Source organism: Phyllostomus discolor, chromosome 7 (genome assembly GCF_004126475.2).
Source record: "Phyllostomus discolor isolate MPI-MPIP mPhyDis1 chromosome 7, mPhyDis1.pri.v3, whole genome shotgun sequence".
NCBI classification, from domain to species: Eukaryota; Metazoa; Chordata; class Mammalia; order Chiroptera; family Phyllostomidae; genus Phyllostomus; species Phyllostomus discolor.
The window spans coordinates 71,194,387-71,219,383 of record NC_040909.2 but is presented as its reverse complement, the minus strand read 5'-3'; the positions used below and the strand labels follow the sequence as shown (position 1 = coordinate 71,219,383).

Here is a 24,997-nt window from a genome sequence, read left to right as displayed (position 1 = left end):
GTCTCTTAGGTATGTTAATTTAAGGTAGGACTCCTGATTCAATTTTACATATATTTTTACAGAAGTCACATCGTTAAGATTTTATTTCTTTTCCATGCCTTTTGACGGCATACATATCTACCTATCTATTTTCAGGATTTGGTGAATGTAAGAGTTACCTTAATGTTTATGAATATCGTTAATTTTATCCTGTGCTTTCCGTATATCAGAGATATTTGATTAACTAAAAGACAAAAAATTGTACTTTAAGGGACTGCTATGGTAAATCTTTTTTGTAAATTCGAATTCCTTATATCTTAAGGCTTGATAAAAAACTATGTGTTCATTTGTTTAGTATGAACTGGCAATGTTTACTTCAGAATAGAATTTAAAGGTGTTGATACCCTTCTCTCTAACTCAGTTTCTTCTAAAGAACACCTCCTAGATTATTTTATATATGCATAACATAACAGATGTGATAAGATTTGCCTGTGTGATAATAAAATGCTAAGCTTTCAAAGAATTAATCTCTAATTAGAGTGGTCCTGTTATTTTACTAACAGAACTTTTGTATTTTAAGTTTAGGAACTGCGGTTTCAGTAATGGCCAAGATTCCACTGTTGGAGTGCCTGACCAGACATAGTTACAGGGAATGTTTGGAAAGACTGGATTCTTTACCTGAACATGAAAGCTCAGAAAAAGCTGAGATGAAAACCTCCACTGAACTGGTGCTGCCTCCTGATATGCCTAGAACAACTAACAAATCCTTGCTAACCTCATTTCCCCAGTCAGTGGAACATGTAGCTCCAGATACTACAGATGATGAAAGTGGAAAAGAAATTGGGGAACCTTGTCAAAGTACTGCTCATCAGGAGGAAACTTTAATAGATGCTAAAGAAAGAGATCTTCCTTTTTTTAATGTTTCTTTGTTAGACTGGATAAATGTTCAAGATAGACCTAATGATGTGGAATCATTAGTTAGGAAGTGCTTTGATTCAATGAGCAGGGTAAGTGATGATAATTTGATATTTCTTGTTATTTTAAGTGTTTGAACTTATACTAAATATTTTACATAATAGGAGAATGGGTATTATGGTAGAAATAGTGAGTTTTGGAGTTAAAGATAAAAGTTTGTTTTTATCTTTATTTATAGTTTTTACTAATGATAAATTAAGACTAGATATCTTGAAAGTTTATATGAAAGCTATTAAAAGATTTATTTTTTAATTATACTGATAATGTTTTACATTCAGTGAAATACATGCATTCCCAAGTGGTTAATTCATGAGTAGCCACCACCCAAGAGAAGATACCAAACATTTCTGTCTCCCAGAAAATTCCCCTGTGTCTCTTTCTAATCACTATTCCCCTAGAGGGAACCTCTTTCTGACTTTTAAAAGAAGAAATATAAAATACTGCATCTGCCTGAGACACTTTAAAATTTAGAACTTACATATGGTGTTTTTAGTTGTATTTTGTAATGATTAGCCTGTGTCTTGGATTCAATTCTCCCCCAAATACTCTTTAACTTTAAAACCAGGGGAATAAATATGTCTTCAAATCTGATATATAAACTAATAGAAAAATCTTCGAAGCCAGAAAAAGGAAGTTGATGGGTATATGTTTCAGTGATGCAGAAATGCAAAATAATATTTTAAAGTCTGCTGTTGTGTAAAGATAGTTGGCTGAATAGTGAAATACTTCTAAAGGTGTTCTCAGTGATAAAAGAGGCTTAATTTTTTAATACTGAGAGGAGGACTGTACATTGTCTGGGATGCCTGGATAATATAGCACATACCTTTCTTAAATTATATGATAGTAAAATGGAAAATTAAAAAATGTAAGTTCTGAGTTTTTTCTTAATTCTTTTAATATCCAGCTTTGATGATAACTTCCAGTAGGCATTTCATTTTAACCATTTATTATCTAAATCATCAAAGAAAGCTTCAATTAAGACACTTGCCAGGACAGGGGAGTATGTAATAAATTATACAAAGATTAGTACCAAAAATGAGTGAAAACTAGTGTTCCTATGTGAACTGTTAACATTTAGTAGCTTAAAAATTTCATCTCTGAGTGGAAAATCAACCACTTGATTGTGATTAGGATGATTAAAGTACCGTTTTTTAAATATTTGTGTGTGAGTCAGCATATTTAAATCTACCAATGCCATAATTTTTATTCACTTTGTGTGACAAAAAGGGAAGAACTGATCTTTTTTTGTCTTAATTAAAAAGTCACAGGAATTTATACCTAAAGAAAACATACGTTAGCTATAGTGTTTTTATTATGGGATCACATTTTTGACTTCTCAGAAGTTAATGGTTATTTGGATAAAATATAGCAACAATGTCTGATATCTTCCTGATATTTTATATAGCCATTTCATTGTGAAATAAAAATATAAACTTTGCCCTGGCTGATGTGGCTCAATGGATTGAGTGCCAGCCTGTGAAACAAAGGGTCACTCATTCAGTTTCCTGTCAGGGCACGTGCTTGGGTTGCAGGCCAGATCCTCAGTTGGGGGTGTGTGAGAGGCAACAGATTGCTGTTTCTCTTACACAAAAATGTTTCTCACTCCTCTTTCTCCTTCCCATGTCCTCTCTGAAAATAAATAAATGAACTCTTAAAAATATATAAACTTTTATTTGGTTATGCTCATTTATTATAAAATTAGTTAACATGACTTAAAATAATGCCTATAATGTAGCACTCTCATTAATTGCACATGCCCAGTACATTTAAAAAATATTATTATTTGCTGAAAAACAATGAAAATCTATTTTGAAGAATTTGTTTATATATTTCTGCTTTTACTCAGTATGGGTGATCTGTTAATGGGATTTACCCCATAATAAATAGTACTTTGCTGTGATTTTTTTCTTGGATTAATATTTTTCTCCTCTCAGTAGTTTTATGAATTTATTCTTGGTACCACTTGTGCCATTTCTAAAGATTGACTAAACTGAGTATGGGATTTCTTTCATCAGAGATACCTTCTTTTCATGTCACATTGCAGTTTTCCAAAAACAACTAACCTACTTGACTATCTGATATTAGTAATGCTACTTGCCAGTGAATCAGAAAATGTACCAAGGTTTGATATTCTTTTATAAAAAACAAATTCTATTTAAAGCCATTACAGACTAATCCCAATTTTAGCAGTTTTTGTCACATATTTTCAACTGTCAAAATCAAATTGCTTTTTTAAGAAATTAGTCAACCTGGCTGGTGTGGCTTAGTGGATTGAGCACTGGCCTGCATGCTGAAAGAAATGAGTCAAGACATAGGTATTGTGGAACTTGCATAAGATTTGGAGTCTTAAGGACTGGCACTGCCATTTGTTTATTACTTCTGTCTTTCATAGTAAGTCTTTTGAACCCTCTGTTTTTACTATTGTGTGAACTGATAGGTGCTAATTTCTTGAACTATTTAGTGTTCCACCCTCATATATCAAGAAAAATTTAGATTCGTTGCTCACGTATTTTCTTAGATTGTAGTATTTTATGTTGGAACTACTCTAGGATGTTCTCTCTTCAATTATATTGTAAAAGGCAAACTGATTTGCTGATGATTAATAGTAGGAAACATGTACATTTAGTTTATTTCTAAGCTGTCTAGAATAGTGCAAGAATAATTTATTGAATCTTTGTGGAATATTATTTGGATATTATTGTTTGCTCTATTGTAGTGGAAATAGGTTTAGAGGTGAGATGGAAAAATGGAGAGGGTAAGAAAATTTGTGTAGTTTCTTCTCTTCTAAGACAACAATAATGTTAACCTTTGTAGATGTAAGCAAAGAGCCCAATTGTATAAAATTAGTATAGCGCTATGTTCAATTATTGAAAGTTTGCTGAATAATTATTAATTAATATGTGCAATCCATATTTAATGTTTCACTGAATATCCTTCAGTACCTGTCAGTGGAGTTGTGTTACATGCACAGTGAATTGTGAAATGAAACATTAGGAACCCTGCTTTTGTGTTTAAAGTATTGCTATGTTAATTCTATGTATAGTTGTGATTTTGCCCAAGTTGAAAATTTGAATCTGTTTTAGTCACCTTTTTAGTCTTTCATCACCCTAATGTCTTTGGTGTATACAGTACCTTGGATTGGAAATATGCACACACTGTACTTAGTTACCATGAAATTGAGAAAAGGGAGAAAATGTTCATGTCTGCACAAGTTTTAGTGCAAAGCAAGTGCTGTCTATATTTAAATAATGTCTCTGTTAACTTTTTTGTGATGTCACAAATCAGCCTCTTATTAATTACATTGGATTCTTGGTGATAACAATAGACTAGTTTGGCTTTAACTGTTTTCAGTGTTCTGTGTGCCAGACACTGTACATAAAACAAATAATTTACTGTCCTTTTGACAGTAGACATCAGGAAAAGCATGAAGGAGGTAGTATTTGACTGTCCTTACAGAGAGGCAACAAATGGTCTTAAAAAGCTAAGTGGGACAATCAGGGTGAGCAAAGATCAGAGCTAGATAGACACATGGTTCGTCTGGATAAAATAGGCAATTCAGTTTCAAGAGAAGGTAGGTCTGGGAGAAATTATTGGTACCAAATCACTGAAGCTTTATTGCATTCTATGTTTTCTGGATGTCATTATGGACAGAAGGGGGCCATTTAGGGATTTCCCCAGGAAACAACTATAATGAGTGTAATAGGACGTATCATGTTGATATCTACACATAGATATTACAAAGCACTCAAAAACATAGGCTGAAAATTTCTAAGGGTCAGGAATTCAAAAAAGGTTGGGAGTTAGTGCCACAGAAATTATGCTTAAGTCATATAAAGAAAAGTAAAACTGGGCTGAGCACTAAGTCCTGGTTCATTTCTATTTATACGTTAGATAGGAAAAGGAAACAGGAGGGTAATGTGAAGGAACCCCTGAGATAATGCCCAAAATCTTCGAAAGTTTGGAAAATGTTGTCTTCAATGCTAAATATATAGGAGCCTCAGGTGAAATGAGGTCATTGATGATCTTTGGCCAAATGTTTTTTTATGGAGAGTGCATACAAAAAGACTGCCAGTGTAAATTATGTCTTTCAAGGGAAGAGGGAAAGTGTAGTTGATCCAATTCCTTGAGGAGCTAGGGATTGAGAACAAAAGGGGCTCCAGCAGGAATACCTTCCTTGAAGATGTTACGTTTTAGGGAGAAGTTGGACTAATAAGACAGTCAATGACCAAAGACTGTGTTTTAGTTTTTAACTCTGCTTTATATCCTTAGACCTTGAAAAGAATGTTTTCTTTGGGATATTGACAATTGAATAATTTGTGGCATTGATTGAAAGGTGTAATTTCTGGAACTATGTATTCCTAATTATGTATTCCAATATAATCAGTAATACTTGTGTTTTATTAACATAATTATCCTGCTTTTGACCTTCTGCTGAAAATACAATTTAGATTCCTAAATATTTCTCTGAAGCTGTTACTAAAATAGTATGAAAATACAATTTAAACTATTTGAAAATTTGTTCATGTGTGTGTCCTTGTCATCTAGCTTGATCCAAGGATTATTCGACCATTTATAGTAGAATGCCGTCAAACTATTGCCAAACTTGATAATCAGAGTATGAAAGCTATTAAAGGACTTGAAGATCGGCTGTATGCTCTGGATCAGATGATTGCTAGCTGTGGCCGACTGGTGAATGAGCAGAAAGAACTTGCTCAGGTACTTATTTCAAACTTCTCTCAGGAAAAATAATTTGTAGCTTTACCATATAAGTATTTTATGTGCAGTATTAATTTGGTAAGCACCATGTTTCTGCTTCATCCTTGAATATTGTTAATACAATATTACTATTCCCATATATAATGAATAAGTCATGTTCTTAACAATTAGTTTAGGTTATTTTAGATGACAACAGAAAGATAAAACCATGAAAATGCTGTAAGCAGCTGGGAAAAAATGGGGGTGTTGAAAGAATATACAAAGCAGTCGTCGTACTAAACATTTGAATACCTTCTGCTCTCCTGTTAAAAAACTAAAAAGAAATTAAAAAAATAAATATAATTTATAAAGGACAGGAGGAATGTATGAAATCTTAAAGAATTTACTAATACTTAGGCTTTTATCACCCCCAAAATGAGGGATTAACCTAGACATTTTCTCTCATACTAGTGACTTTTAGTTCATCGCAACTTTGTCCTCTACCCACCCTGGCAAATCCTCTAGCAAAACAGCCTCTTACAAAAAGAGTTGACTTTTCAACATGCTTATCCAGTTGTATAAATGTCTCTCTTTATTAGAACATATGGATAATCACTATGATGGGGGCAGATGTTTAATGTACTGATTGAATTTATCGTGATTTCCACAACCTCTCCTTTTCTCCCTTGATTTAGGATTCAGCCACCTTACTTTGAACTGAATTCTTTGTTTTGTCTTTTGGCATTGGCTGGAATACCAGTACTCCAGTCAATGCTAAAAAAAATATTGTAGTGGCACCAATACAGTGCTGCTACAGTCATGCCTATCTTTAATTCCTGATCTATAGAAAATGGCCAACATTTCATAATTTTAATGTTTGTAATAGATTTTTTCCTTCTTGTTTCACTAGAAACCCTTAATTGGATTAGGAATTATTGAACTATATTTGAATTTGGAATTAATGCTATGAATCATAATATATTGTCTTTTTTATATATATCTGGATTTAGAGTAACATATTGGCAAACTGAATTATATGTAGTTTTCATTTGTTATGTGTCAAGTTTTGGAATCAAGGTTATAATAGCTTGAGAATATGTTAAGAAATCTTTTAGTCCACTTAAATACTGAATAGTTGTCTTGAAATTAATTATTTCTGATTTTTAATCTATTTTCTTTAAATCCTGTGTCCTTTTTAGTCTCTGTGTATGCCTTTTGGATTATTTTTATTTTAAAAGTGTTATTTTTATTCTATTCATCATATTAGCTTTTTTCCTTTTAAGTAATACTTGATGTATTAAAAGCTAATATACATTAAAATATCTTTTATTGTTTCTTTTTAGTGGCAAATTCAGTTTCATTCATTTGAAAAAATCTCTTTAAATCACCTTTATTTCTGAAGGATATTTTGATATAGAATTCTAGGCTGTTAGTGATTTGCTTTTAGCACTTTACCTGTGGTTTGCATTTTGGCAGTTTTACTATGATAGGACAAGGTGTGGCTTTCTCTGTATTTCTTCTTCATCGGGTTTGTACTACTTCAGTGTGTGGATTTCCATCAGTTTCTCTTCAAATCTTGCCTTTGTCATACGCTTTCTGTTCTCCTTTATTAATTCCAATTACACATGTATTAGACCTTTTGCCTCATTTTTTCCATTTACCCTTGTGTTCTGTGTTGTGTCATTGTGTATCTCTGCACTTTGTTCTGTTTGCTTTTCTATCTAACATATCAGATTTGTTTTCAGATTTTTTTAGCTGTGAGTAGCTGATAAACTCATTTATTGATTTAATATGTTTGGTTTTTATTTTTAGCTCTACATTTTAAATTTCATTCTTTTCATATATGTAGTTTCAAATTATCTACCAAGACATTTAGTCTTATCCATTATCTCTTTGATTATATTAAGCATATAATAATTTAAAGACTATTATCTGTTAACTCCATTGTCTGTGCTTGTGTGTCTATGTGTATTTGTTGTTTCTTACAACAAGTTCATGTGATTTTTGCCTTTTCAGGAGCTTGATTAGTTTTGATAAGAAAAATCAAAGAAATACGAAGGATGACATTTTTAGAGAGAATTTGTTTTGCGGGTTTTTGGTTTTTTGCATATGGTAGAAGCAATTTTAATCTTAGATCACTCTAAATCCAGTTTCAGAGATTTAGGTGGGAAGCTGGTCTTCCAGACCTTGTGATGGTTAATCTACCTATTTCTTAAGATACAACTTTTTGAGGGGTATTAAAGCAAAGTGTGTTCCATTGTCATTTTCCTTGGCTGGCCCTGGTCTCTGATCTTTTTATTTCCTAGCCTCATGAGGAACTATAGGAAGAATTGCTAATCTTATTCTTACCCTTGTGCTCTTCTTCAGGAATCAGCAGTTGTCTCTAGGGCAAAGCATTTCTAGTCGCCTAACTCACTCTTCAGGTTTCCTCCTCCTCCTAAATCCTGGCACTATCAATTGGTCTGACCCCTTTACTGCTTTCTTGGATAGTAATGACTAATGCCACAGGAAAGCTGGTCTATATTACCTTTACATTATAGTCTACCATCACTAGTGGTAGAACTCTGAATTGTTGATCTTGGATTCTTCTCCAGTGTCAGTCTTTTTTCATCCTCCATTGAAAGAATCGGTTTATTTAACTGTACTGCTTTTGATAGTCACTTAGGTTATTTCCATTTTTCCTTATTACAAACATTGTTTTAATATCCCAATGCATCTATTTTTGTGTGTGTATTCTAGTGTTTCTTTTTTTTTTGAGCTTTTGTTTTATTTTTTATTTTTATTTTTCTATTATAGTTGGCATTCAGTATTATGTTAGTATTTCTTTAGGCACAGTCTCCAATAAGAATTGCTGGAATAGGGTATTTGCGTGTTTAAATATTAACTGATGATGTTATAATACCTTCCATAAGGGAAAAATTAGTCAACATTCCTAGTAATTAATGAGAAGAGCAATTTTCCATGTATTTTCACTGAATTGTCATTTGCCAAATTTCCTTTACCATAAGGTTCTTATAAGAATTTATTATATATGATGGGTAATCCTTTGTCTGTTACAAATAATATATATTAGCCATTTTTTTCACATTTAATTTTAAGAACCCATTATTCTTTTAAAATTGCCAGATTTCTTCATATATTCAATTTGTTTTTTAAATTGAATAAAACAGGAGTTCCAGTTCTCTTATCTTAGATATTTTCTCTCTTTTTTGTCTTGCAAATTTCTTGGTTTTTAAAAAGTATTGTTAATATTTCTAATATAGTTAGAATGGATTTACATTTGATTACATTTTTAAAAAATATCTATTTCTGATGTTATCCTCAAATCTGCATTGGATTCAACAAATGGAGCTTTGTCATACAAGGATAAATAATTTCTCTGGAAGTATAGTTCTTACGACAGGGAGTAATAGTACTTTTTTATTTTCTCAAAATAATAGGAGAAGCATTTCTTAAAATTAGCAACTTGTTTTCTTTTCAGGTTTTGACTATTAAACCTTAGGGAAAACAAACTGAAATGAAATTTAGTAGCATCTCCTGTAATGTTCCTGTGGAAATTAAAAAAAAACTATTTTTTTATGTCTTGTGATAATATGAGTATCCTGTCTAAATGTCTTCTCCCCCTCTCCGTAATTTATTTGCAACTTTTGCCAATGTTTTAAACTATAGTAGTAGCTCATAGAATTTCACCTTTAGAATACCTTATCTTAAATGAAGATAATTTTCCAAAGTATTTTGCTTTGTTTTGATTTTGATACCTAAATTAGTATAGTCCTTTTAGACTTGGAGAGACAAATACTCATTTAATTATTCTTCAGTTAGTATTTCTTGATATACCTATGAACACTATTTAATATGAGTGTGTTTAAAAATCATCTTTGTAACCTGGTTAGATATTGGGAGCAAAATGGTAAAATAGAAATTGAGGCGCTAAGGTAGATGGATTATATCTGGACTTGCCTGAATGAATCGGGCTATTAAAGAAATTAGGTATAATAAGATTATTTTCAAGGGACTCATGAGAAATGGGGATAACTATTGAAGTTAGGTGGTGAGTAGTCATTGCAGCAACTTTTTACTCATATATCTTTATGTGTTGGGCTGCTGGGGGATTTACATAGGCAAAGTTTTTAACTGACACATTTCCACAGGCATGCATTTCTGATCTTGTGGTCTTGATTCAAGCAGGCGTATTTTCTCTTAGTATGCTGTACTTAAAAATATGTGCTTTTTGTGTCAGGAAATCCTTTATTAATAGTCTGGAATTTAGATTTGGGATTGCTTCTGTATTTTCTTTTGGATTCAGTAAAAAGTAATTCAAAATCTATGAAGACTTTGACAAAGAAAATAAAAGCAGTATGTTATTTCTAAATAAATTAAATTATAGAAAAAGTGTAGCGCAGTTGAGTATATGACATTGAAAGTAAAGTAAGATACTAAATTATTATTGAAATGGTCTTATTTTTTATATATAAACTATTTTAAGTACCCATTTAAATTTATATATTTTCACGATATTTAGAAAAGCATGAAATAGAAAGGAGAGAGAGAAGTACTAGAGAGTAGGAAGGAACACTTGCTGTCTTTGCTGATGAATGTGGTTAAATCCCTAGAAGGATAATTATTTATGATTGCAAGTATGTCAGTCAGGTGGATGTGCAAATCCTAAAACTTTTATAACATATTAATTATTTAGTAAATAAAATAGGAAAAGAACATATATAAACCCCCTCCATGCACCCCACCCCTGTAGCCCATAGTCCCCTTTCCATTGTCCATTTATCATTCAAACATCCCTTTGACTAATACTTTCCCCTACCTTCCACCATTCCCCCTTCCTTCCCCTCCTACAACTGTCAGTCTGTTCCATGTTTCCATGTCTCTGTTTCTCTCATTATTTTGTTCATTAGATTCCAATTATAAGTAAGGTCATATGTATATGTCTTTTACCTACTGGCTTATTCAACTTAGCATAATAGTCTCCAGTCCCATCCATGCTGATACAAAAGGTAATAATTCCTTCTTTTTTTCCATTGTATAGTATTCCATTCTGTAAATATACCACAGTTTTTTTAATCCACTCATCTACTGATGAGCACTTGGACTGTTTCTAACACAGCTATTGCAAATAGCCCTGCTATGAACATAGGGGTGTGTAAGTTCTTTGGAATTGGTGTGGCAGGATTCTTGGGGTATATTCCCAGCAGTGGAGTTGCTGGGATATAAAGCAGTTCCATTATTAATTTTTTGAAGAAATTCCATACTGTTTTCCACAGTGGCTGCACCAGTCTGCATTCTCACCAACAGTGTACAAGGGCTCCGCTCCCTTTTCTCAGTGTCTTCACCAGCACTTCTTTTTGTTGTTGATTTAGTAATGATGGCCATTCTTGCAGGTGTGAGCTGATATCTCATGGTGGTTTTAAGTTGCATCTCTCTGATGGCTACTGATGTTGAGCATTTTAAAATAATGTCTATGGATCATCTATATGTCCTCCTTAGAGAAGTGTCTATTTAGGTCCTTTGCCCATTTTTTAATCGGGTCATTTGTCTCCTGGGTGTTGGGTCATATGAGTTCTTTATATATGTTGAGAATTAAACCCTTGTCTGATGTATCAGTGGCAAATATGTTCTCCCATACAGTTAGTTCCCTTTTCATTTTGGTGATGATATCTCTAGCCATAGAGAAATTCCTTAATTCAGTGTAGTTCCATTTGTTTAATTTTTTCCTTTATTTCTCTTGCCCTAGGAGTTACATTGCCAAAGATATTGCTACATGAAGTTTTACTGCCTATGTTTTCTACTAGGACTTTTATGGTATCATGACTTAAATTTAAGTCCTTTATCCATTTTGAGTTTATTCTAGTGTATGGTATAAATTGGCGTTCTAGTTTCATTTTTTTTGCATATACCAGTCCAGTTTTTCCAACATCCTTTATTGAAGAGACTATATTTACTCCATTTTATGCTCATGCCCCCTTTGTCAACTACTTATTGACCTTAGAGACATGGGTTTATTTCTCGGCTCTCTGTACTGTTCCATTGATCTACATGTCTGTTCTTATGCCACTACCAGGCTGTCTTGATTAGAATGGCCTTCAAGTACAATTTAATATCAAGTATTGTGATTCCTCTAACTTTGTTCTTCTTTCTCAGGATTGCTGAGGCCATTTGGGGTCTTTCTTGGTTCCATATAAATTTTTAGAATATTTGTTCTATGTCTGTAAAATATACCATTGGTATTTTAATAGGGATTGCATTGAATCTATAGATTGTTTTGAGTAGTATGCATTTTAATGGTATTAATTCTTCTAATCCATGGACACGGTATACAGTTTCTTTTATTTGCATCTTCCTTAGTATCTTTCTTCGGTGTTCTATAGTTTTCCGAGTACAAGTCTTTTACATCCTTGGTTAAATTTATTCCTATGTGCTTTATTTTTCTTACTATTGTAAATGGGATTTTTTTTCTTAGCTTCTCTTTCTCATTGTTGGTGTACAAGAATGCCCTCCATTTTTGGATATTGACTTTGTATCCTGGTACTGTGCCAAATTCACTTATTAGGTCGAGGAGATTTTTGGTGGAGAATATAGTGCTTTCTGTGTATACTATCATGCTGTCTGTGAATAATAACAGTTTTACTTCTTCCTTTCCAATTTGGATGCCTTTTATTTCTTTTTCTTGTCAAATCGTTGTGGGTAGAACAGCCAGTACTGTGTTGAATAAGAGTGGTGAAAGCAGGCACTCTTGTTCTTAATCTTAATGGAGACGCTTTTTGTTTTCACCTATTGAGTATGATGTTGGAGGTAGGTTTCTCGTGTATGGCCTTTATTATGTTGAGTTATGCTCCTTGTATTCTGACTTTGTTGAGTTTTTATCATAAATGTGTCCTGGATTTTGTAAAATGATTTTTAAGGATCTATTGATAAGATCATTTGATTTTTGTCTTTCATTTTGTTTATGTGATGTATTACATTTATTGCTTTGCGAATGTTTTATACCATCCTTGCATCCCTGAGATAAATCCTAGTGGTCGTGGTGTATGATCTATTTAATGTATTGCAGGATCCAGATTGCCATTATTTTGTTGAGGATTTTAGCATTATGTTCATCAGAGATATTGGCATATAGTTTTCTTTCTTTGTTGTTTCTTTACTTGGTTTTGGAATTAGACTAATACTGGCCTCGTAAAAAGAGTTTGAGTGTCTTCCTGCTTCTTGCTTTTTTTTTTTTTTGGAATAGTTTGAGAAGGATAGGTGTTAGTTCCTTCTTGAATGTTTAGTAAAATTCACCTGCGAAGGCATCTCGTCCAGGGCTTTTGTGTGCCAGGAATTTTTTTGATTACTGCTTCAATTTTGCTAATTACCAAACTGTTCAGGCTTTCTGCTTCTTGTTTCAGTTTTCGGAGATTGTATGTTTCCAGAAATTTGTCCATTCTGCCTAGTTTGTCCAATTTCTTGACATAATAGTTGTTCGAGTAATTTCTTAAAATCCTTTGTATTTCTGTGGTATTGGTTGTTACGTCTCCTTTTTCATTTCTGGCTTTATTTATTTTGGTTCTCTTTCTTTTAGTCTTCATGAGTCTGGCAAAAGGTTTTCAATTTTGTTTGTTTTCAAAGAACCAGCTCCTGGTTCTTTGTGATTGTGATCACAATACATTGATTCTTTGAATTGTTTTTTTTTGTTTGTTTGTTTTTTGTTTTTTGTTTTAGTCTCTTTGTCATTTAATTCTGCCCTCATCTTGATTATTTCCTTCCTTCTGCTTGCTCTGGGCTTTGTTTGTTGTTTTTCCTCTAGTACTTTTAGATGTAGAGTTAAGGTGTTTGTTTATTTGAGATTTTTTTATCTTCTTTAGCTAGGTCTGTATTGCTATGAACTTCCCTCTCATAACTGACTTCACTGTGTACCATAGGTTTGGGTTTGTTGTGTGTTCATTTTCATTTGTTTCCAGATATTTTTTTGTTTCTTTCTTGATTTCATTGTTAAACCATTCATTATTTAATATCATGTTACTCAGTCTCCCTATGTATTTGAATTTTTTTGAGTTTTTGCCTTAGGTTGTTTACTAGTTTCAAGTCATTGTGACTAAAGAAGCTGATTGATAGGATTTCAGTTTTCTTGAGTTGTTAAGGCTTGTTTTATGTCCTACCATGTGTTCTATCTTTGAAGATGATCCATTTGTGTTTGAAAAGAATGTGTGCTTTGCTTTTTTGCTGCAAAATGTTCTCAAAGTATCAATAGGTCCATTAGATCTAGAGTATTGTTCAGTGCCACAATATCCTTTTTGATTCTTTATTTGAAAGATCTATCCATTATTGACAGTGGGCTGTTAAAATCTCCTACAATAACTGTATTGCTGTCACTCTCCTTCTTAATATCATCTGAGGTTTTTTCTTATGTATTTAGGTACTCCTGTGTTGGGTGCATGTACATTTAGAGGGGTTATATCCTCTTAGTGGAGTACTCCCTTAAGTATTATAGTGACCTTTGTCTCTTGTTATGGTCTTTGTTTTCAAGTCTATTTTGCCTGATAGAAGTAGTGGTACCCCAGTTGTTTGTGGGGTTTTTTTTTTCATGTCTTTTGCTTGGAATGTTTTTTCCAACGCTTTATTGTTAGCCTGTGTAGAGTTCTTTAGTTCTGAGGTGAGTCTTTGTAGACAGTATATATATGCAAATTGTGTTTTCTTACCCACTCAGCTACCACTCAGCTATGCCTTTTGATTGGAACATTTAATCCATTTACATTTAAGGTTATTACTGCCATTGACTTGTTCATTGTCATTTTTTCCTTTGTACCTGTGTTCCTCTTTTTTCTCTGTATTTTAAAGTAGTCTCTTTAGCATCTTTTGCAGTGCTGGCATGGCCAAGATGTGCCCTTTTAGCCTTCTTTTGTCTTGGAAACTCTTTATTTCACCTTCTGTTTCAAGTCAGAGCCTTGCTGGATATAGTAATTTTTGTTGCAGGCCTTTGCTTTTCATTGCTTGAAACATTTCTTGCCATTCCCTTCTTGATTGCAGTGATTCTGTTGAGAAATCAGTTGATAGCCTTATCAGATCTCCCTTGTATGTTACTAGATGTTTCCTTGCTGCCTTTAAGATTCTATTGTTGTCTTTAAATTTGGCCATTTTAATTATGATGTTCCTTGGAGTGGGCTTGTTAGGGTTTGTCTTGATTGAGACCCTCTGTCTGAACTTGTGTGACTTTTTCCTCACCAAGTTAGAGAAGTTTTCTGTCATTATTTTTTTAAGCAGGTTTTGTATCCCTTGCTCCTTTTAATCTTCTGGTATTCCTGTGATGTGAATGTTGTCCTGAAACTTCCTTAAACCATCCTTGTTCTTTTTTAGTATTTTTGTGTTTTGTTGCTCTGAGTGTTTTTTTATTCTTTCTTGTCTTCCAGCTTTCTGATTCAGTCCTCTGTTTCATCTAGCCTGCTTTTAATTCCTTTTAGTGTATTCTTCATTTCAGATGTTGTATTCATCTTTTCCTCCTGGTTCTTTTTCATAGTTTCTATGTCCTTTTTCATGCCGATATAATTCCCACTAAGTTCCTTATAGTTCTCACTGAGTTCCTTGAGCATCCTCATAACCATTATTTTGAATTCTATGTCTGATAGATTGCTGGCCTCAATTTCGGTTAGCTCTTTTTCTGGGGATTCCTCCTTAAACTTTGAGAGTTGTTTCTTTGTCTCCCCATTTTAGGTGACTTTCCTTGTTTGTTTCTGTGTTTCACACTGCTCTGCTTTGACTGCCTGTCTTCATGGGGTGGCCTTCTGTGATAGGAGTTCTGTGGGACTCAGTGGTATAGTCTCTTTGATCTCCTGATCTGGATAATCTAGGGATACCCTTTATTCAATTTATGTGGGCCCCCTTGTTGAACTTGGACTTTAATTATTGATGGCTCATTTGTTGGTGGATTCTCACCTCTGGCTGGCTGATTGACTGTCACAACCCCACCACATCTTGTATGGTATTGTACAGCTGCTGGCAGAACAACACAAAACTACCCAGGAAACCAAATCCACGCCAACAGAAATATCCCCCTCCAACCACATCAGGAATATCAGTAGAAATGAATGAAGATTAATAAAGGTGGGAAAAGATTAAGATTATTACTAGGTAGGAAAAAAGAATATGAGATGACTAAAGGAGAGAAAAGTGATTTTTAGAGGGAAGAAGGAGGAGAAATAATAACAGTAGGGAACAGAAACAGGGCATAGAAAGGGGGGAAATAAAATATAAATATGTAAGTAAAAAAGGAAGAGCCAATGGCAAAATAGAGTAAGAAAAGGAAGAGTATAATATGAGGTTTGAAATGAAGTAAAAAAACAGTGAACCAATGGGAACAAAATCAAAGAAAAATCATAACAGGGTCAATAATGACAGATGAGCAAAAATTAATAAAGGTGAAATAATAAGAATATTATAAGAAAGAGAAAAGAGAATATGAAATGTCTATCATAATAAAGAAAAATGATTTTGAGAGGATAAAGGGAGGAGAAATAATAAGATTTGGGAATAGAATCCAGGCTAAGAAAGGGGAAAAAAAATTTTCAAACTCAAATAAGCAATTGCAGGAGGAAGGCAAAATGGAGTAAGGGTGAGTAACTTATGAGATTTGAAATAAAAATATAGTGAACAAATAGGAATGAAATTAAAGAAAAATAGCAATAGCCGCAATATCCACACCAAACAAATAACGATTAATAAAGGTAGAAAGAAAGAATATTATAAGAAAGGGAAAAAGAATGTGAGCTGACTAAAGTAAATAAAAATGATTGTGAGAGGATAGAGGGAGGAGAAATAGTAAAGAATAGGAACAATGATTGTAAAGGGGGAAAGTAAAATTTAAAATGAAAATAAAGAGTAGGAAGAAAGCAAAATGGAGGTAGACAAGGAAGGGTACAATGTGAGATTTGAAATTAAAATAAAATAATATAAAATCTAAATAAAAAGAATAAAAGTAAAAGACAATAGTGAATTAGTTGGAATACAATAGAAGAAGAAGGAGTAAAGTTAAAAGACCATGCGAAAGAAAAAAATAGCAAATTCTGAAGAATAATGAGGTAGAACTCATCAAGGCAGAGTTCAGTGTTTTTGCCTTCTATCTTCTGTGCCATCCAACTCTGATAGCACCATGTGTACTATTTTCACCTGCCTCTAGAGGGGGCTTTTATTGAGATCTGGAGGGTGGGACCCTTGTGTCTTCCCTGGGAGGCATTGTTCAGTGTCTTGGGAAAACTGTAGGTGTGTTTCCCCGCCCCTGCGCCACCCATGTTGGTCTGTCCCAGCTTATTTCTAATATGTATAGTTTTTAATGAACTAGCTGTCCATTTGAAGGGATTGGCCCTTCTGTGTAAGAGGGTCAGCTCTTTCCTGCTTCTCACTGATGGCAACTCTTTGTGCTAGCCCAGGATGGGTGGTGCTCTGATTCCCCCTTGCTGCATTGATTTCTGATCTCCTTGCATTGCTGGCCTCAGTGGAATAAGGGTTGTAGGAACCAGTGTATTTTGTCTCCCTGAGAAAAGTACAAAATGGGCCCTTAAGCATTTCTCTTCCTATCTTGCTCCAGCAGATAATGCACAGAGGGGTCTTGAGCCTGTCCTACCTGTTCTGCAGAGCTTCCATGCTGGATGTGGTACAGGCAGTCCTGCAGGAGGTGGGGGCTGAGTACATCCTTAACTTCCCAGAGATTTGAGCTCTGCTAAGGAAGGGGTTCTGCCTGGCTGTAAATAATCTCTGATGCTCAACTCTTGCCTAATTCCCAGCCCACTGCCTTTGGAATAGACACAGTCCCCAATGCTGTTTTGTGTAGGTCTGTTTTGCCAGCCCCACTGGGCTGGGGTCCAGAAATCCCTTTGCTGTGTAACTTTCTAACCTCCCTGTCCAGGGAAGATTAGAAATGTATTCACTGGGAACAAACTGCTCTTTCAGCCTTGTCACTTTGCTGGCAGGCATGCTTTAGCTCCCATTTTAAAAATTCTCTCCGTGGCACACCCACTGCACTACCAAGTCATTGTCCCATTTCTCACACACATCGCCTCTCCAAAAACCAAAAGTGTCTCACAGTCATGGGTGGTCACAGCCTGCCTCCTCCCAACCCAGATGTGGCCCCTAATCCTTTTGGGAGATAGAGTGCCTCTCTCTCTGTCACTCTCCCTTGGTGTTTAATGCTGCATCTATGGACCTGCTGCTCACTCTGTGTGTGTGTAGCCTGGATCTCCCCAACTTCACATATCCTCTCAAGTTACTCCTGACCTGGGTCTGGGGATTCCCTGCCCTGGGAGGGACCACAAAGCTGCAATTTCTGACTAGTCTTTCTGAAGCTGTAGGCACCACACAGGGGGTTTTTCCCTTTCCACTTGTAAAGTCTTCTTACCACCCTTTGTGAAATGTCTTCTGTACTGTTTGGTTTCCAAACTTCTTATCAGCTAGGATTCTGTTGATTATTCAGCTTTTTTGTCAGAAGATGAGCCAAGAATCAGAGTTTGGGGCAAGAGCAATTGGACTCAGCTTCCACCTACTTGGCTGCCATCTTTCTATATATCCTCTTCAGACATTTTTTAAGTGTTTGCTGTTGGGTTTAGTTTGTCTGGTTGTGTGTACAAAATGAGACACAACCAGACAAATATGACACATTTCAAGTATGACACATTTGTCTAAATTAATTTATAGCCTAAAAACAATCCCTTCCCTACTTAAGAAAATGATATAAATTTCACTTATGAAAATACATTTCATAGCTAAGGAAAATAGTATATTTTCCTACCAAATAATAAAACGTACTGTAAAATTGCAATATTAAGTCATTGTTCTAAAGATGGCACAAACTATCTCATAGTATAGGCCAGAAATAAAAAGTACAAAGTTAATTAATTGTTTTTTATTTATTTGAATAAGTGTACAATATATTCTTGAATATCATTGGCCAAGATTAAACCAGTTACTCTTTCATGGTTTAAAATCAGTGACTGTTTTATTTAATACTCATGCTCTGACCCATGTGTAGTAGGAGTCTAGACACATAGGTTCTAGTTCTAATTTGGCTATTAAATGTGTCCTTCGACAAGTTACTTTCTCTTCCTGGGTTTAATTTTTTTTTTCTAGCATGAATATGGAAATGAATTAGATAAGCATAGATTTTTTTTTAAAAAAAACTGAACGCTTTCGTATGTCCACATGTATCACATTCAAAAAAGTAGCTTTTAAAATTTTGTTTGAAAGTAGCACAGTTCTTGGTTAACATAAAGATTTTCCTTCTAAAAGAATGTTCACATCTCTCATGAAACAAATTTCCTGTCTTTTGAAATATTTTCTCTCAAAGGGATTTTTAGCTAATCAGATGAGAGCTGAAAACTTGAAGGATGCATCTGTATTACCTGATTTATGCCTGAGTCATGCAAATCAGTTAATGATTATGTTGCAAAATCATAGAAAACTGTTGGATATTAAACAGAAGTGTACCACTGCCAAACAAGAACTAGCAACTAACCTACATGTGAGACTAAAGTAAGTGTTATTTTGTTATTTCTAATTTAGCATGTTTAGAGCTGATGTTAACTTAATTTTTCCCAAGTGGTGGCATATTTTTCTCATCACTATATTGAAATATTTGATTGGCTAACTTGGCATTAGATTATTTTTATAGAATTTGTATGTCTCAATTTTATTCTATAGATGGTGTTGCTTTGTAATGCTTCATGCTGATCAAGATGGAGAGAAATTGCAAGCTTTGCTTCGCCTTGTAATAGAGCTATTAGAAAGAGTCAAAATTGTTGAAGCTCTTAGTACAGTTCCTCAGATGTACTGCTTAGCTGTTGTTGAAGTTGTAAGGAGAAAGATGTTCATAAAACACTACAGGGAGGTATGCAAGTTTTATTCTGTTTTAATTGTGTATCAATCTTAGTGGATTGTTGTGCGATAATAACATAAACTTTCCTCCTTTTAGTGGGCTGGTGCTTTAGTCAAAGATGGAAAGCGATTATATGAAGCTGAAAAGTCAAAAAGGGAATCCTTTGGAAAATTATTTAGTAAGTGCTCTTCATTAATAACTTAAATTTATTTTTTAAGTAAAAAGTGGTTTTTATTTTAAGGATATGAATATATTGTAGCATGAATATAATTTTAATTAGCATTGAAATCTATGGAAATATTCCTTTTAAGTCTGTAGAGACTGAATCCACTGTTAACTTTTAAATATGAAGTATTATCAGAATGTTTTTTTAAAAATAGGGTTTTTTCCCCTTTGGTTTTTGGTTTTTATCCCAAGTAAAATTATAAAATAACCACATTGTTAATTTATTTACACAGGGAAGTCTTTTTTAAGAAATCGTCTGTTTAGAGGATTGGACTCCTGGCCCCCGTCCTTTTGTGTATGTATTTATTTCCTAACCATAACTAAATTTTTTATGTGTTCAAAGTTTGATTTCAGAAGTAGAAGCATTTATCAACATAAAGTTTTTGGCTTTAAAAACAGCAGTTGTTATGAAGCTTTAAAATACATTTATAGTTTTTTATTATATTTTATAGATTATGCTACTAAAGTTTTATTCATTTTTCTCCCTTTGCTCCCTCTACCCAGGGACCCCTATTCCCTCAGCAGTACCCCCACCACTGTTCCTGTCCATGAATCATGCCTATAAGTTCTTTGGCTACTCCATTTCCTGTACTGTACTTTACATCCCTATGGCTATTCTATAACTGTCTATTTGTACTTCTTACTCCCCTCTCATCTCTTCACTCATTCTCTCACAGCCCCCTCCCATCTGGCAACCATCTGGTAACTAACTACTTTTCTCTTTTAAGAGTCTCTTTTTATCTTTAACCTTTGGCCTTTTAATAATGATGTGTCTTGGAATGAGCCTCTTTGCATCTATCATAATTGGGACTCTGTGGTTCCTGAACCTGCATGTCTATTTCCCTCACCAAATTAAGGAAGTTTTCTTTCACTATTTTTTCAGATAGATTTCCAATTTCTTGCTCTTTCTCTTGGCCTTCTGGCTCCCCTATGAGGCAAATGTTGGACATCTTGAAGTTGTCCCAGAGGCTGTTTTTACTATCCTCATTTTAGGGGGTTCTTTTTTCTTCTTCTTCTTCTGTGTGGTTGTTTTACACTTCCTTATGTTCCAAATCATTGATTTGATTCTCAGCTTCATCCACTCTATTGTTCTTTTCCTGTAAATTGCCCTTTATTTCAATCAGTGAATCCTTAATTTCTTACTGGGTCTTTTTTATTATGCTGCTGAGGTCCTCACAAAGTTCCTTGAGCATCTTTATAACCAGTGTTTTGAACTCTGCATCTGATAGATTGCTTATCTCCATTTTGCTTAGCCTTTTTTTAGAGTTTTGATCTGATCTTTTATTTGGGCCATGTTTCTTTGTCTCCTCATTTTGGCATTCTCTCTGTGTTTGTTTCTGTGTATTAGGTAGAGCTGCTTTGACTCTGTGTCTTGTTAGTGTGACCTAACGTAGTGGGCGTACTGTAGGGTCTAGTGACACAGCCTCCCCTCTCACCCAAGCTGGATACTTGAAGTGGCGCCTTTCGTGTAGACTGAGAACACCCTCCTCTTGTAGTTGAGACTTGGTTAGTTTTGGCAGATCAGTGTAAGGGAGTTACCCTGGCCAGGCAGCTGCAGGGACTGGCTGTGGCCCTGACCACCAGCCTCCGCCATCCATGGAGGATCAGCTGTGCAGGGGCAGGGTGGTGGTGTTCTAAGGAGTCTATAACTGTCCACTGGGTGCACTGGCCCTGGGGTTTCCATGGTGGTGCAGTCCAAGGTCAGCCCCCACCTGTGTTTTGCTCAGGGCACCCTGCCTGAGCTGTAAAGCAATCTGAGATTGCTGCTATTTGTGCTTGGCTTGGAGATTCCCAGGCAAAACCAGGCTGAGAATCTAACCTGCCTGCCTCTAGGCCTCACTGAAGCCATGCTCTTGTTTGTTTGATAGGATTTAGGAGCCAAGACCAGCCATTTTTATGGAAAAACACCTTGGGTGGGCCTGCAAGTTGGGTGGGACAGAGCCTCTGAGGGTCCCCAAGGTGGGTCAGACAGTGTCAGCCAGGTTGTTGGAGTCTTAGATATGGCACTAGTTTACCAGCTCTTTTGAGGGAGAGTGTAGCAAAGTGATAATGGCCTCTGCTTGTCCCGATGCCAGATACTTCAGTCTCTCTCCCTGTATACCTCTGGTGCCCTTCCAGCTGCCACCCTGGTGCTGGAGCCCAGAAAGAACAAGTCTGAGTAGGTGAGTCCATGTGTGGGTTCTTTAGAGGAATTGACTGGAGCTCCAGAAGTTTCTTCCACCCACTCAGTCCCTGCTGGTTTTTGCAGCCAGAGTTGTGGGGACTTATCTTCCTGGGACTGGATTCCTGGGCTAGGGTACCTAGCGTGGATCTGGGAGTCCTTATTCCTGAAATATCCCTCCCGAATTTTTATCCATGTGGGTCTGGGACCAGCCTGTTCCGTGCCTACGCCTTTCCTACTAGTCTGGATGGATATGGTTTATTTAATTCTGTAGTTGGCAGGCTTCCATTCAACTCAATATCTGATGTTCCTGAGTGATGGTTCTATATTTTAGTTGTAATTTTGATGTAGTCATGTGAAGAGATGAGCCAGCCATGTCTGCTATACCGCCATCTGGACCCAAAGTCTATAGTTTTGATGTAGACTCTTCTTAGCACAGGGGGATGTCTTATTACACTGTTAAGATTGATAGGTATAGATTCTTTTATTTGTATTTTGTCTTTTTCTCCTTTTGCCCCTTTCTTTACCATTTTCTTCTTTTCTTTCCCTCCCTGCTTTTCTTTCCCCCTGTCCTCTCCTATTTTTCTTCCTCCTCTTTTCATTCTTTTACCCATGGACCCCCTTTCTTTTATTTATATGTTGAAAAACAGAATAGAGTGGACTTGTCAGGTAGCTTTCATTGGAACCATGAAAAATAAGTTTGATATATTTTAAACCAGATTCCATAGTCAAAGAAGTTTAGGAAATACTATAGGTTGCTTTGCTTGTTTGTGTTTTCTTAGACATTCAGCTTAGCTATTAAACAAGTTTCTGTGCTATAGGATTTCTTAGCGCTTTAAATATATATCTAAGAGTGAGTTATATAATAGGGTTCCCACACTTACTTATCTAGGAAACTCTGTTTCAATAAGAGAATCTTAACATTTCTAAATCCATGTAAAAATTGAAACAATGCAGTTTATTTTTAAAGATTCATTTCTTGGCCATATAATAAAGAAATAGTAGGGCTTACCATGTGATTTTTTTTAAAGAAGTTGAAATTAACTAATAATTTGTATTTTTAAAAAATGTAAAGGTCTAGTGAATGGCAAGGAAGTGTTACATGGGGGAAAATGATTTTTACCAATTTAAAATAAGGCATGCTAATAGGTGATAGGAGTAGATATAGGGCTAAGGCTGAAGAGATCCTCATGATTATTCCATAGGTCAAGGAAAAATTTGAGAATAGTTTATGACTAATGAAATAGATGATTTCTTTAATGTTGACAGAAATGCTAGAATTCCCATAAAAAGATGCAGAAAATAGAAGTGGGCAGGAACAAGTACATCAGTTGACTATCAAGAGCTTGTGTATCCCAGTTATTTAAAACTCAGAAAAATAGTACACCATGTCATTGAATGGTTCTTCATTTTTAATTTACTTTATTCTGTTTGTTAAGTGTGAGTTGATCAGTTGAAATATTTTCATTTATTTGTTTTCCTGAATTTGATTATAGTAAAAGAGAATTTATAAATTTATTCTGTATATTTTATGGTAAATTATTTTTATTTGTACAGACACAGAAACCTCGAAAGTTTGACTGTGAGCTTCCAGATATTTCATTAAAAGATTTACAGTTTCTGCAGTCATTTTGTCCTTCAGAAGTTCAGCCATTCCTCAGGTAAATGTCATTAGTATTTTTAACTTTAGATATCACTTTACAGTGTTTTCATTATTCTGGAGCTATGGAAAGCAGTACTAGCACTCTTAGGAGATACCAGAATAGAACTATTTCATGATAGACTGTCTCTCCTATGGCTGTTTTAAGAAATTTCTGCAGAATGTAAAAATGACCAGAAAATAAATTTATGTCTTATATGTAATTATTTTCTAGTAGTGACTCTGATTTTGCTTACTGTGAGAGATTTCTAATTTATCATTTTAGTGATTATATGTTAGGTTTCTTGAGCTGTTTTTGGTATTGATTGAAAGAGGATGATAATGTAGTTATTTTGACAGATTAAAATATTTGGTTGTACTTACCTTTTTATTAAAAAATCAGAAATCTAATCTGATTACATTTTGTTTCAGGGTTCCCTTACTTTGTGACTTTGAACCTCTACACCAGCATGTACTTGCTCTACATAATTTGGTAAAAGCAGCACAAAGTTTGGATGAAATGTCACAGACCATTACAGATCTACTGAGTGAACAAAAGGCAAATTAAGTTCTTTCAAATGGTTTATTAGTGCAAAATGTTTATGTTGCTGAAGCTGTATAAGCCTATCTCTTTCTTTTCCAGGCATCCATGAGTCAGACATCCCCACAGTCAGCTTCCTCACCAAGGATAGAAAGTGCAACAGAAATTACAACTACTACCTCACCAAGAACTCCCCCTCCACTCTCTGTGCAGGATCCCTTATGTCCTGCAGTATGTCCCTTAGAAGAATTGTCTCCAGATAGCATTGATGCACATACATTTGATTTTGAAACTATCCCCCATCCAAATATAGAACAGACTATTCACCAAGTTTCGTTAGACTTGGATTCATTAGCAGAAAGTCCTGAATCAGATTTTATGTCTGCTGTGAATGAGTTTGTAATAGAAGAAAATTTATCATCTCCTAATCCTATAAGTGATCCACAAAGTCCAGAAATGATGGTGGAATCACTTTATTCATCAGTTATCAATGCAATAGATAGTAGACGTATGCAGGATACAAATATATGTGGTAAGGAGGGTTTAGGAGATCATGTTTCTCTAAATGTCCAGTTGGAAAAATGTAGGGTTGTTGCCCAAGACTCCCAGTTCACTATACAAACGATCAAGAAAGACCTCTGCCTCTTCAGAACATATGTACAAAAAGAACAGTGTGACTTCTCAAATTCTTTAAAGTGTACAGCAATAGAAATAAGAAACATTATTGAAAAGGTGAAATATTCTGTGGAAGTAACACTAAATGAAAAACATCAAAAAGAACTACAGTCTTTAAAAAGTGAATATGAAGGCAGACTTGATGTACTAATAAAGGAGAGTGAAGAAAACAAAAACAAAATTAAAAAGCTTAAAGGAGACTTAGTATGCCTTGAGGAGGTTTTACAAAATAAAGATAATGAATTTGCTTTGGTTAAAAAT

At 34.7% G+C, this 24,997-nt stretch overlaps 1 protein-coding gene across 1 annotated transcript in view; it reads left to right on the top strand.

Annotated features, from left to right (window-relative positions):
* Window positions 1-24,997, top strand: part of RB1CC1 (RB1 inducible coiled-coil 1) — a 92,334-nt gene that overhangs the window by 38,184 nt on the left and 29,153 nt on the right. Inside the window, 9 exon segments of the mRNA XM_028518117.2 lie at window positions 560-986; window positions 5,500-5,670; window positions 18,968-19,152; window positions 19,321-19,507; window positions 19,592-19,673; window positions 19,954-20,015; window positions 23,439-23,542; window positions 23,953-24,079; window positions 24,164-24,995. Coding sequence (XP_028373918.1) covers window positions 560-986; window positions 5,500-5,670; window positions 18,968-19,152; window positions 19,321-19,507; window positions 19,592-19,673; window positions 19,954-20,015; window positions 23,439-23,542; window positions 23,953-24,079; window positions 24,164-24,995 — 2,177 coding nt within the window.